The following is a 12962-nucleotide window of genomic DNA, read 5'->3' as shown; positions in this document are numbered from 1 at the left end:
AAACTAGTTAAAAGGTGCAGGGACATAAAATCAATTTAGATTTCTATTTTACATCCAGGTCAAAAATAAACTCTAGGTAGGTTCATGCATTTAATTGTTTCAGGGTTCATGCCTCAAATGTAAAGAGCTAAAGAATAAATCCCTATTTTGAGGTAAGAATGGATGACAGGAGAAAAAACCTGTTGAGAACAAACCATTAAAGAAAATATTGACAAATTCAACTTTATTAAAACTAAGCATTGATATTCATCCAAAAAACATTACAAACGATGTACAAAACAGACCACACACCAAATGAAATTTTCAATGCATATAATTGACAAAGATTACTGTTACAATTAAATAATTGTTATGAACTAATAAGATAAAAAGGCAGCTCAACGGAAATAGCATAAACAGATACTTTACAAAAGAGGAAAACATAAGTGGCCATTATATGTAACCAGACTCTCAATCTCATAATAGAAATGTATATTAATTAAGTAATATTTATACCCATGAAGTCGTCAGAGTAAATGAAAATGTATTGCAGGTAATGTGGATTGCAAGAAAACTTTTAATGGGAATTAAAATTGGTTGAACCTCTTAGGAAAACTCTTTGAAACTACCCAAAAGATTTTTGGCACTCCCACATATACTAATAACTCCATTCCTAATATAAAACTTTTTCTCACATCTTCCAAGACACAAGTATGAGATTATTCAAACAGAGGTATTCATAATAGCAAAAAAACTAGCTACAAAAAGTTTCATCCACATCAGAAAGAATAACTATTTTTAAAATTTTTATTTATTTATTTTTTATTTATTTTTTTTTTATGGTGACATTGCTTAACAAAATCCAATAACTTTCTGCAGTACACTTTAACAGTAAGGCATATATATGTTTACAATGTGTGTTCACCTCCCATAATTAGATTTCTTTCTGTCACCACATATTTGACCCCCTTTACCCCAACTACCATCCTCTCTCCATTTTTTCTTACCCTCTGGTAACCACTAGTCTATTGTCCATGACCTTGAGTATCTCTTCGTTTGTCCTGTTCATTTGTTGCTTTTAGGTTTATATCTCACATATAATTGATATCATGTGATTTTCAACCTTTTCTGTACAATTATCTTGAGGTCCGTCCATGTTGTCGTAAATGGCAGTATTTCATCTCTTCTTATGGCTGAGTAATATTCCATGTAAATATGTACCACAGCTTCTTTAGCCAATCACCTATCATAGGACACTTTGGTTGCTTCCATGTCCTGGCCATCGTGAATAATGCTGCTATGAAAATTGGAGTGCAAATATCTTTTCGGATATGGATTTTCAAGTCCTTGGGGTAAATACCCAGTAGAGGGATTGCTGGATCATATGGTAGATCAATTCTTAGTTTTTTGAGGAACCTCCATACTGTTTTCTATAGTGGCTGTACCAATTTGCAGTCCCACCAGCAATATGATGGTTCCTTTTTCTCCACATCCTTTCCAACATTTGTTATTACTTGTTCTGTTGACTATAGCTATTCTAAAAGGTGTGAGATGGTATCTCATTGTGGTTTTGATTTGCATTTCCCTAATAGCTAGCGATGTTAAGCATCTTTTCACATACTTGTTGAGAAGTGTCTGTTCAAGTCCTCGGCCCATTTTTGGGCCAATTGGATCATTTGTTCTTTTGTTGTTATTGAGTCATATGAGTTCTTTGCATATTTTGGATATTAGGCCCTCATCGGAGGTGTTGCTTGGAAATATATTTTCTCATTCTGATGGGTCTCTCTTTACCCTGTTGACCATTCTTTTTGCTGAGCAGAAGCTTTTTACTTTGATGTAGTCTCATTCATTTACTTTAGCTTTATTTCTCTTGCTTTTGAGTTCAAATTCATAAAATCCTCTTTAAGTCCAAGGTCCATGAGTTTCGTTCCTATGTTTTCTTCTATGCATTTTATTGTTTCAGGTCTTATATTCAGGTCTTTGATCCATTTTGAGTTAATTCTGTGTGTAGTGATAGACAACAGTCTAGTTTCATTCTTTTGCAGGTGGCTTCCAGTTTTCCCAGCACCATTTATTGAAGAGGCTTTCCTTTCTCCACTATATGTTCTCAGTTTTTTTGTCGAAAATTATTTGCCCATGTAAATACAGGTTTACTTCTGGACTCTCGATTCTGTTCCAGGGTCCATGTGTCTGTTTTGCTGCCAATACCATGCTGTTTTGATTTCTGTCGCTTTGTAGTATAATATGAAGTTATGCAGAGTGATGCCTCCAGCCTCGTTCTTTTTTCTCAGGATGGCTTTGGCAATTCGACGTCTTTTGTGCTTCCATTTGAATCTGATGATTTTTTGTTCTATTCTTTAAAAAATGCCGAAGGGATTCTGATGGAGATTGGATTATATCTGTATAATGCTTTACGTAATATGGTCATTTTAACTATGTCGATTCTTCTAATCCAGGAACATGGAATATCTTTCTATTTCTTTGTATCTTCTTTGATTTCTTTTAATAGAATCTTATAGTTTTCATTATATAGGTCTTCCACATGTTTTATTTTATTCTTTTTGTTGTAATTGCAAAAGGAATTATTTTTTCCATTTCTTCTGATACTTCACTATTAGAGTATAGGAATGCTATGGATTTTTGAACATTGATTTTGTATCCAGAAACTTTACTGTATTTGCTTATTGTTTCTAGTAGTGTTCTTGTGGAGTCTTTAGGGTTTTCTATATAGAGAATCATTTCATCTGCAAATAGTGACAGTTTGACTTCTTCGTCCTATTTGAATGTCTTTTATATCTTTTTCTTCCCTGATTGCATTCACTAGGACCTCCAATGTCATGTTGAATAACAGCGGCAATAGTGGACAGTCTTGCCTTGTTCCTGATCTTAAAAGAAAAGATTTATTTTTTTCACCATAAAGCATAATGTTGGCTGAGGGTTTGTCATATATGGCCTTTATTATGTTAAGGTACTTTCCTTCCATACTGATTTTGTTAAGTGTATTGAACACAAATGGATACTGTATCTTGTCAAAGACTTTTTCCGCATTTGTTGATATGATCATATGATTCTTATTTTTTAATTCGTTTATGTGGTGTATAACATTAATCGATTTGCATATGTTGAACCATCCCTGTGCCCCTGGGATGAAGCCCACTTGATCATGGTGTATAATCGTTTTAATATGTTGCTATATTCGGTTCACCAGTACCTTATTTAGGATTTTTCCATCTGTGTTCATGAGAGATATTAGTCTATAGTTTTCTTTTTGTGTGTTATCTTTACTAGGTTTTGGTATTAGTGCAATATTGGCCTCATGAAATGAGTTAGGAAGTATTGCCTCCTATTGGATTTTTTGGAAGAGTTTGAGGAGAATAGGTATTAAATCTTCTTTGAATGTTTGGTAGAATTCACTGGTGAAGCCTTCTGGTCCTGGACTTTTACTTTTTGGTGGGTTTTTAATGATTGTTTCAATTTCCATACTGTTGATCAATCTATTTAGATTTTCCAGTTCTTCTTGATTCAGTCTAGGAAGGTTGTATTTTTCTAGGATGTATTGGTTTATTTCTTCTAGTTTATTAAGTTTGGTGTTATATGCTTTTTCATAGCATTCTTGTATGATCCTTTGTATTCCTGCAGTGTCTCTAATAATTTCCCCTCTTTCATCCCTGATTTTGTTTATTTGTGTCCTTTCTCTTTTTTCTTTAGTGAGTGTAGCTAGGGGATTGTCAATTTTATTAACTTTCTCAAAGAATCAACTTTCTGTTGCATTTATTTTTTCTATTGTTTTGTTTTGTTTTGTTTTCAATTTCATTTATTTCTGCTCTAATTTTGATAATTTTTTTTCCTTCCGCTGACTTTAGGCTTCATTTGTTCTTCCTTTTCTAGTTTTTTAAGATGAAGCGTTAGTGTGTTTATTTGGGCTCATTCTTGTTTTTGAAGGTAGGCAGGTAATGATATGAACTTTCCTCTTATGACTGCTTTTGCCGTGTCCCAAAAATTTTGATATGTTGTGCTATCATTATCATTCATTTCTATGTATCCCTTGATCTCTCCTTTTATTTCTTCTCTGATCCAGTTATTCTTCAGTAGTATGTTGTTTAATTTCCATGTATTTGTGGTTCTTCCTGCTTTCTTTTTGCACTTGATCTCTGATTTTAAAGCATGATAATGAGAGAATGTGGTTGGTATGATTTCAACCCTCTTATATTTATTGAGGCTATCTTGTGTCCCAGTAAGTGGTCAATCCTTGAAAATGTTCCTTGTGCGCTAGAGAAGAATGTATAAGCAGCTGTTTGGAATGAAAGGCCCTGTAAATGTCAATTATGTCCAGTGGGTCTAATGTGTCATTTAAGGATGTTATTTCCTTATTGATTTTCTGTTTGGATGATCTGTCCATATCCGACAGTGGGGTATTTAGGTCTCCTACTGAAAAATAATGAAAGAGAAATACAAGTACTACCTGATACCATCAGGAGAGAAAACATAAGAATAATGGGTATTCTCGAAAGGGAGGAAAAGGAATAGGGATTAGAGAGCATTTTCAGACAAATAGTTGATGAGAATTTCCTAAATCTAAAAGGTGAGCTAGAGATTGGGATTCAAGAAGTCAACAGAACACCCAATTATCTCAACCCAAAAAGACCTTCAGCAAGACACATTGTATTAAAATTATCAAAAATCAATGACAAAGATAGAATTCTCGGAGCAGCCAGGGAAAAGAAGACGGTAACCTATAAAGGAAAACCAGTTGGATTATTGGTATTTAGGTAGTGTTTTGGTCTGTTTCTCCTACTATGGTAGTGTTTTAATTCTGTTAGTAATTGCTTTACATATGTTGGGGCTCCCTGTTTGGGAGCATAGATATTAATAAGTGTTATGTCTTTTTGGTGCATGATTCTCTTTATCATTATGAAGTGTCCCTCAGTATCTTTTTTTATCCTTTTTATTTTGAAGTCTGTTTGATCCGATATTGGAACTACTACTCCCACTTTTCTCTAAACGCCATTTGCTTGAAATTTCATTTTTTCACCCTTTCACTTTGAGTCTGTATTTGTCTTTGGAGCTGAGATGTGTCTCCTGGAGGCAGCATATGTTTGGGTTTTGTTTTTTGATCCAATCTGCAATTGGTGTCTTTTTATTGATGAGTTCATTCCATTTACATTTAGAGTGATTATTGAAATATGAGGTCTTCTTATAGCCATTTTATTTTTTGCTTTCTAGTAGCTTGGTGTTTCCATTTCTTCCTTGTCCTTGTGTTTCTGTTTCTTTATTTTGGTTGGCTTTTGTGGGTTTCTCCTCTGGTTCTTCTTGCTTTATGTTATATATTTCAGTTCTGAATCTTTGGTGTGTCATTACTATTACAAATATGTAAAGGATATTTATATATATACAGTCATCCATTTTCTTTTGCACTTGCCATATCTCAATTCCCCTTTGTGAATTTGGATCTTTGAATCCCCCCCCTTTTCAGTCATTGTTGTCTCAGTTTGTTCCTTTGTATGCTAAATGCTCATTACCAACTTGCTATAGCAAATCTCTTCTTATTAAGCTTATAATGCCCTGTTCTTAGTAATGGTTGCACTCTTCTGCTTCTATTTGCCTGATAGTCACCTTACTCTTAATTATGGTTTTTTGTTGTTTTTTTTTTTGTCAATATGTTTTAGGTGAGCCAACCCCTTTCAGTATTTCCTGTGCAGGCCTCATCATGGAGAACTCCCTCAATTTTTGTATGTCTGGAAAGGTCTTTATTTCTCCTTCATATCTAAAGGAGATCTTAGCTGAATACATAATTCTTGGCTGGTAGTTCCTTTCACTTAATAGTTTGAATATTTGATTCCACTACTCTCTGGCTTGTAAGGTTTGTGCTGAGAAGTCCGACGATAATCCAATGGGTTTTCCTTTATAAGTTACTGTCTTCTTCTCCCTGGCTGTCATGAGAATTCTTTGTCGTTGATTTTTGACAATTTTAATACAATGTGTCTTGGTGAAGGCTTTTTGGGATTGAGATAATTGGGTGTTCTGTTGACTTCTTGAATTCTAAGCTCTAGCTCATTCCTTAGATTTGGGGAATTCTCATCAACTATTTGTCTGAAAATGCTTTCTAATTCCTACTCCTTTTCTTCCACGAATTCCCATTATTCTTTTGTTTCCTCTTTGGATGGTATCAGCTAGTTCTCGTATTGCTCTTTCATTATTTTTAATTCCTCCGTTTCTGTCTTCTTCCTTCTGATTATATCTATGTTTCTGTCTTTGATATTACTGATCCTTTCCTCCATTTAGTCAACTCTATTTCCTAAGCTTGCTGTTTTGTTTTTCATCTCTTGCAGTGCATTCTTCATTTCCAGAATTTCTATTTGCTACTTTTTGAGGCTTTCAATGTCCTTACTAAAGAACTCATTCTGCTCATCTAGTTGTTATTTCAATTCCTGAAATTGTTGATATAAATTATTGTAGATCTCATTGAATTTTTTTCAGAAGAACCATCCTGAATTCTGTCATTTAAGTCGCATATTTCTATGTCTGTAAGCTTACTCTCTGGAGATTTTTCTCTTTCTTTCTGAGATGCCTTGTCACTTTGGTTGTTTGTTGTGTTTAATGGACTATTTCTCTGCTTGGGCATTAATGAAAGTGTATTCTACTTTTTTTCCAGAAAGGACATTTGTTATATTAAGGTCTCTCTTAAGGCGTTTTTCTTTTGGTTTCCAGTAGGTGGTGTCCAATCCTCTTGGATCCCTGTGGTAGCTCTTATAGGCAGATTCTACGCTCAGACGTGCTGGTGTGCAGTTTAGATGTTTTTCATTGAGTTTAATGTTCAGCTTATTGTTGTTTCTAGGGGAGAGATCTGGGGACATCTCTCACTCTGTCATGTTTCCTAACTATCCTCTACAAAATCTTAATAATGCCTTTTTTTAAATATATATATATAAAGATTCAATTAAGCTAGCTACCCTCAGTATCAGTCCCTGTCAGTGTTAGCTACAGTTTTGGTAGCATTTGCTGATATTCCCCTGGGGCTCAGCGATGTTTGGTCTTGGAGGATATGGGAGGAGGTGCCCTCTGAGATGAGGGCTGTGGCTCAGCCTCGAGTTTTGCAACTGTGGCTTTTAATAATAAACCGTGGCTTCTCTGCCATCCCCACTTCTCTGCTTTCTGATCTGATCCTGGGCACTGCTGCTGTATGGAACTCACAGCTCTCTCAGGCGGGGATGTTCAGGGAACCTATCACATCTTCTTTCCTCCCTCTCCTCCTGCAGGGAGCCCCGGCGGCCAGAGGAAGCTTTTTATTTCTCCCAGTCTCCTGCTGGACTCTCTGGGTTCTGACCTGTGGTAGCTCTTATTTGCAGATCTCATGCTCAGATTTGCTGGTGTAGAGGTTGAGTGTTTTTTGTTGAGTTTTAAATGTTCAGCTTATTGTTATTTCAATGGGAGAAATCTGGGAACATCTCTCACTCTGCCATGTTTCTGACATCTAGGATTAATTTTTAAATATGCTGGAATATATTAACAGTTTTTATGCCTGTACTGAATAATAAATTCACATTGATATTTATGGTGTGGACAAGGCCACATTTGGAAATATTTCATTGGAAGTTTATTTGTCCTTTTTTCTTCTTGTTTTATTGAAAGAGCGACTATGAATTTTCATTCCTAAGTCACTTATTTTAGTAGCTTATTTTTAAAGTACTTGAATTTCTCAGTCTTCACCTTTGGGATTGTGCTTATTAAGAAACGCTTGGAAGTGAAGGCCGGAGATTGCCAGTTTCTGTCAGACTGGGCTTGCTGAAGTCCACGCTCAGGAGGGAGGATGTGGAAGGACACGTCATCAAGCCCTATTCCGAATGGTGGAAGTAGACAAGTGTGCTGAGAACAAGTTTGTGGATGAGGGAGACTGAGCCACAGACAGGCCAGCTGTCAAGGGTGAAGTGGACTGCCTGCACAAGGAAACCAGACAGCTGCCCTCCTGGCAGCTCCGGAAAACCCTGCATCCACACCAAAAGTCAAGCGATGAAGGATCCGGCAGGCAGCATTGTCTTGAAGGTGCTCATCTCATTTAAAGCTAATGACATTGAAAAGGCAGTTCAATCCCTGGAAGAGAATGGTGTGGATCTCCTAACAACGTGTGTTTTTTATAGGCTTTGAGAGCTCATCTGACAATAGCTGAGCTCTTATTGCAGTGGCTGGCAAAGGCACTCACGACTGGAGCATCAGGGTCCATTGTTGGAGTGCTGATGGCCAAGGAACTGTGTAGTCCAGCAGGAACTGGGTATCTACTGGGGGTGTGTAGGAGTTGCCGGTACAAAGACCAAATGCCACCGCTGCCCTTTGGGTAGTATCTATTTCTCTCAGTTTTGCCTTCTTGCTTCCTCTTTCATATTCATAAAGAAGAAAATTACCTATCAGCTTTCCTTTAATGAAAATTGGGTCTATGGCCATGCCACCCTGAACAAGCCCAATCCTATCTGATCTCAGAAGCTAAGCAGGGTCGGGCCTGGTTAGTACTTGGATGGGAGACCAGCTACGAAGAAAAGAAAATTGGGATAATATAGAGAGAATGTTTCAACAGAAGTGTTTCATGCCCTCAAAACTATTTCAATGATGCATATATCAGTCTGTATATAGTATGATTTACATCCAAGTTTAATTGTGCAAATTTTTAACCCCTAATAGCTGGTATTTGTTTTTCTGTTTTTTGGAGGTTGGTTTTGTTTTTGCCTAATGGTGAGAAATTTGATCTAAATTTGATGCCAGTTTCTTAACTCATTGCTAGCCAAGACATGGTCTTTATTAAAAATATGTTTGTGAGACTGGCAGCTATTAACATTGCAAAACTGGACCATACTTCCCTTATTTAAGCAAAATTTGTTTTTAGAGCAAGTGGTGGGTGAACACCAAGTTCCAGCTTTGTTTCTGCTTGCCTCCTGATCATGTGAGTTTAAGTATGCTTTCTCTCAGCATCCAATAATCATGACCTCTCAATTTCTTAGTCGTCACCGGGGTCCAGAGTAAAGTCTTAATGTATCTATAAATGTGTCTATAAAATGCCAGAGACTGTTTGGCATGAGCACAAAACTTTTGTTTCAAATCTATGGCCCTATTTGGGGAAACTACTCCAAATCAGAAAGGACATGGAAACTATAATGTAGTTCAAATTCTGGGCAGCCTCTAAATGAAATGCTATTTTCTGTAGAACGATAGTAGCTGCCTTAGACATTATGAGGTATGTAACTAGTATTTAATATGTCCTATAAATGTCTTCAATGTTCTTCAGGGTAATTGGGATCTCAAAAGATTTGGTTCAAATCCATAAACATACACATTCTGTATTTGGCTCAGTGGCTTAAAAAAAAATTCCACACAGCAAAAAATGTTTCCTTCGTTGGACAATGTGTTACCAGCCATCAGGTGTCTCCATTGTGTGAGAGTCGGGGCTCGGTCCTCGGATCCCCCAAACAAGTGGAGGTCCGTCACTCAGAGAAGAAAGACAGCAGACAAAGAGTAGCAAGTAGAAGTGATTTATTAAGCAAAGTACACTTGGGAGAAGTACAAGCAGGCACTGAGAAGTTGAGGGCCGGGGTTTACACGGGCCATACGGTTTCCTTGCTCTCCTTTCTCTCGTATCGCAACGGGTGAACTCCTAGCTCCTCCCTCAGATCCACCCACTCTTGGCCTGGGCATGCGCAGCATGTGCCCATGGCCGGAAAGTCATAAGCCTGCGCCGTGAGAATTTAGAAGGTAGGCGCATGCTCAGTTAACTAATTTTCCCTATACCAGTCGAGCGCCCCCAGAGTAAGGTCATATAATGGTCATTTGCAGTTAACTGACTGGGAGAAGGGCAGGAAAAGGGAGAGCCAGGCACTACTAGGATTTTTTGCCTATCTGGCTTCTGACCTTGGGGTATCATTCTGGAAGGCTCTGGAAGCCTGCCAGACACCTGGTTGTATATATTCTTCGGCTGAGCTGTTCTCGGGGCCTCGTTAACCCTTTCATTGTCCCTCTCCCTCTGGCTCATATCCATCTGCCTACCCTGTCAAACCCAAATCAGTTCTTAAAAAAAAAAAAATGACTAGTGCTTATGAAATGTTATTCAGTAATTCCAAAACAAATCACCCGAATGAAAGTCACCAAGAGGGAAATCAGCCTGTGTTTAGTATTTACACTGGACACCAGTTTCATAATCACCAGCAAGTGAAAACTGGTGTGGAAATTCTGTAAGCTGTTTGATGTTTTTGATAACTGCCTTTCTTTTTGTAAAAATAAGAAAGTTCAGAAAATAAAATGTCAGTGTTGAATAATTTTTGAAAAAGAGAAAAATGCGTATCTCCTCAGGTCGTAAAAATATTTTCAGATATTCCCTTCTGAAATATTTAGTCACTTGTATTTTTGTGTTTAAGGCTTTGGTAATTGGAATGACTTTTGTTTGTTTTCAGCCTAGAAAGATATTATTTATCAATTTCAATTCCTTTCCTTGAGAGTTTTTATTGTGATAAGATGTATAGTGTAATGTTTACCATTTCAGCCATTTTAAGTGTACAACTCCATAGCATTAAGAACATTCACAGTGTTGCATGACCATCACCACCATCCATTTCCAGAACATTTTCATCATCCCAAACAGAAACTGTCCCCATTAAAAACTAACTCCCTCATTTCACTCTCCCCTCAGAGCTTTCAGAAGGAACCCTATTTTCTGACTTTACCTCAGTGTAGCTGATTTCAGACTTCTGACCTCCAGGACTGCAAAAGAACACATTTGTATTGTTTTAAGCTACTAAGCGTATGCCAATGTGTTACAACAACAGCGTATGCCAATGTGTTACAACAACAGGAAACTAATACCTGGGACATGCCTAATTCAGGCTGATGATTAAAAAAAAAAAGTCTTCTGGATGTCTTCTTGGAAAAATTATGTCTGCATTACAAAGAGACCCAGTGAGAGACAGTCAGTCAGTTTTCTCTTTCTGGTTATTGTATCTGAAATGTCCTTGCATTGCTGATTGTCAGGAAACAGCCTTAAGAAGAAGCCAACATGTGGCAGAGTGAAATGGTTCTGTGCCTGGACCTGCCCCATCTCTGAAGCTTTTGTTAGGAAAGATGATAATTGTTTTTATCACTTGATCCTATTGGGGTTGAAACTTTTATCTTATTATGGCTGAAGGCATGGATCCTCACTGATAAAACCGAAGCATCTCAAATCTTCCTAACATGTAAACTAATACAATTATGCCAATTTTATAGATGAGGAAACTGAGCTTAAAAAGTTAAAATAAATTGTCAAAGATCACAGAGCTATGGTTTAGCAGAGGTAGGATTCAAACTTATCTGGTCCAATTCCAAAAGTCTCACCCTTAACCAGATGATTTCTGCTCTTGGGTACTCAAAGAAGTTAGTTAGGCTTTCTAGATCTCTCACTATTTATCTGTGTCATGTTCCTGCGGTATAAGCCTAAAGCAGCTGACACGTCAGTGGAAAGATGATATTCTAGAGATGATCTTACTCAAAGCTCCCATCATGTCCTTGTTCCTCAGACTGTAGATAAAGGGATTCATCATAGGAGTGACCACCGTATATATCACTGATACGATTGCACTTTTCCTAGAAGAGTGAGTAACTGCAGAACTAAGGTATACCCCAAAACCTGTCCCATAGAACAAGAAAACAACTATTAAGTGTGATCCACAGATGGAAAAAGTCTTATATTTTCCACCAGCTGATGGAATTTTCAAGATGGAAGAGACAATTTGGGTATAAGAAAATATTATCCCAGAGAGAGGAACAACATCCAACAGGCTGGTCACTAAATATACAAAGATGTTATTGATGAAGATATCAGAACAGGCAAGCTTTAGAATATGAGCTAATTCACAGAAAAAATGGGGAATTTTCAGGTCTGTGCAGAAGGACAGCCGCAGTACCATCAAAGTGTGGAGGAGAGCATTTAGAACACTAATAAGGAAAGACAGCAGAACCAGCAGCCCACAGAGTTTGGGAGTCATGATGACATTGTACCTCAGTGGGTGACAGATGGCTACAAATCGATCATAAGCCATCATTACCAGAATTCCATTTTCCAATCCAGCAAAAGTCAGGACAAAGCAGATTTGGGCGAGGCAGCCTGTGTAACTGATGTGTCTTCTCTGTGTCTGGATGTTCACTAGTATCTTTGGGATCGTGGTGGTGGTGAAACAGATGTCAACAAAAGACAGGTGAGAGAGGAAGAAATACATGGGAGTGTGGAGATGGGAGTCATAAATAATGGCCAGAATGATGAGCAGGTTACCAAGCACAGTGACCAGGTACATGGACAGGAACAGGCAGAACAGGAGGGGCTGCAGTTCTGGATCATCTGACAGTCCCAGAAGGAGGAATTCTGCAATATTGGAGAGGTTTCCTGATTTCATGTTGTTGATGGTCCTAATAGAAAAGATGGAGGTGACAAAACAAAATTTAAGAGAAATTTTCTTAAATTTGTCTCTATTTTAAGACCAGATCAGTTACAAATCTATTTTCCTGCTTTCTTCTCTCCCTTCTCTTCTTTCTTCTCCTTTCTTTGCTTTATATTCCTACAAAACTTCCCCCCACCAGCTTCTGTTCCAAAGTTTTTATTTTCCATCTATTCTTTGTTGAGTAGGGGTACTTAGAAGAATATAGGAATGAAGCATTGTTTTCTCCCTAAAGATGCCTACAAGCAAATAATAATTCTAGAATAACATTATTGAGGCTGTATTCTAAAATACAGTTTTATAAATAAAGATTTACTGGAATACAGTCTTTTGTTTATGTATCGTCCATGGTGGCTCGCGTACTACAACATCCAAGTTGAGTACTTGTGACAGAGGCCTTATAGCCCATAAAACCTAAAATATTTACTATCTGGCTCTTTACTGAAAAGGTCTGCTTACCTCTAGTCTAGAAGCTTGATTAGATTTAGGTTCAATTTCTTTTCTCTCTCTCTCTCTTTTTTTTTTTTTTGGCAAACATCC

At 37.3% G+C, this 12962-nt stretch overlaps 1 protein-coding gene and 1 pseudogene across 1 annotated transcript; one reads left to right on the top strand and one right to left on the bottom strand.

Annotated features, from left to right (window-relative positions):
* Window positions 1-7767: 7767 nt before the first annotated feature.
* LOC120606066 (actin-related protein 2/3 complex subunit 5-like) lies at window positions 7768-8312 on the top strand (annotated as a pseudogene).
* Window positions 8313-11441: 3129 nt separating this feature from the next.
* LOC120606063 (olfactory receptor 7G3-like) lies at window positions 11442-12380 on the bottom strand. Its single transcript, XM_039867186.1, has one exon. It carries the CDS (start codon window positions 12378-12380, stop codon window positions 11442-11444), a length of 939 nt encoding a protein of 312 aa, XP_039723120.1.
* Between the last annotated feature and the right edge of the window lie 582 nt (window positions 12381-12962).

Source organism: Pteropus medius, unplaced genomic scaffold (genome assembly GCF_902729225.1).
Source record: "Pteropus medius unplaced genomic scaffold, Ma_sr-lr_union100, whole genome shotgun sequence".
In the NCBI taxonomy this organism is placed as follows: Eukaryota; Metazoa; Chordata; class Mammalia; order Chiroptera; family Pteropodidae; genus Pteropus; species Pteropus medius.
This window is presented reverse-complemented; position numbering and strand designations above follow the sequence as displayed.

Bases quoted from the DNA above. Each gene is read 5' to 3' on its own strand.
- LOC120606063 (XM_039867186.1), bottom strand. From the start codon at position 12,380: ATGAAATCAGGAAACCTCTCCAATATTGCAGAATTCCTCCTTCTGGGA.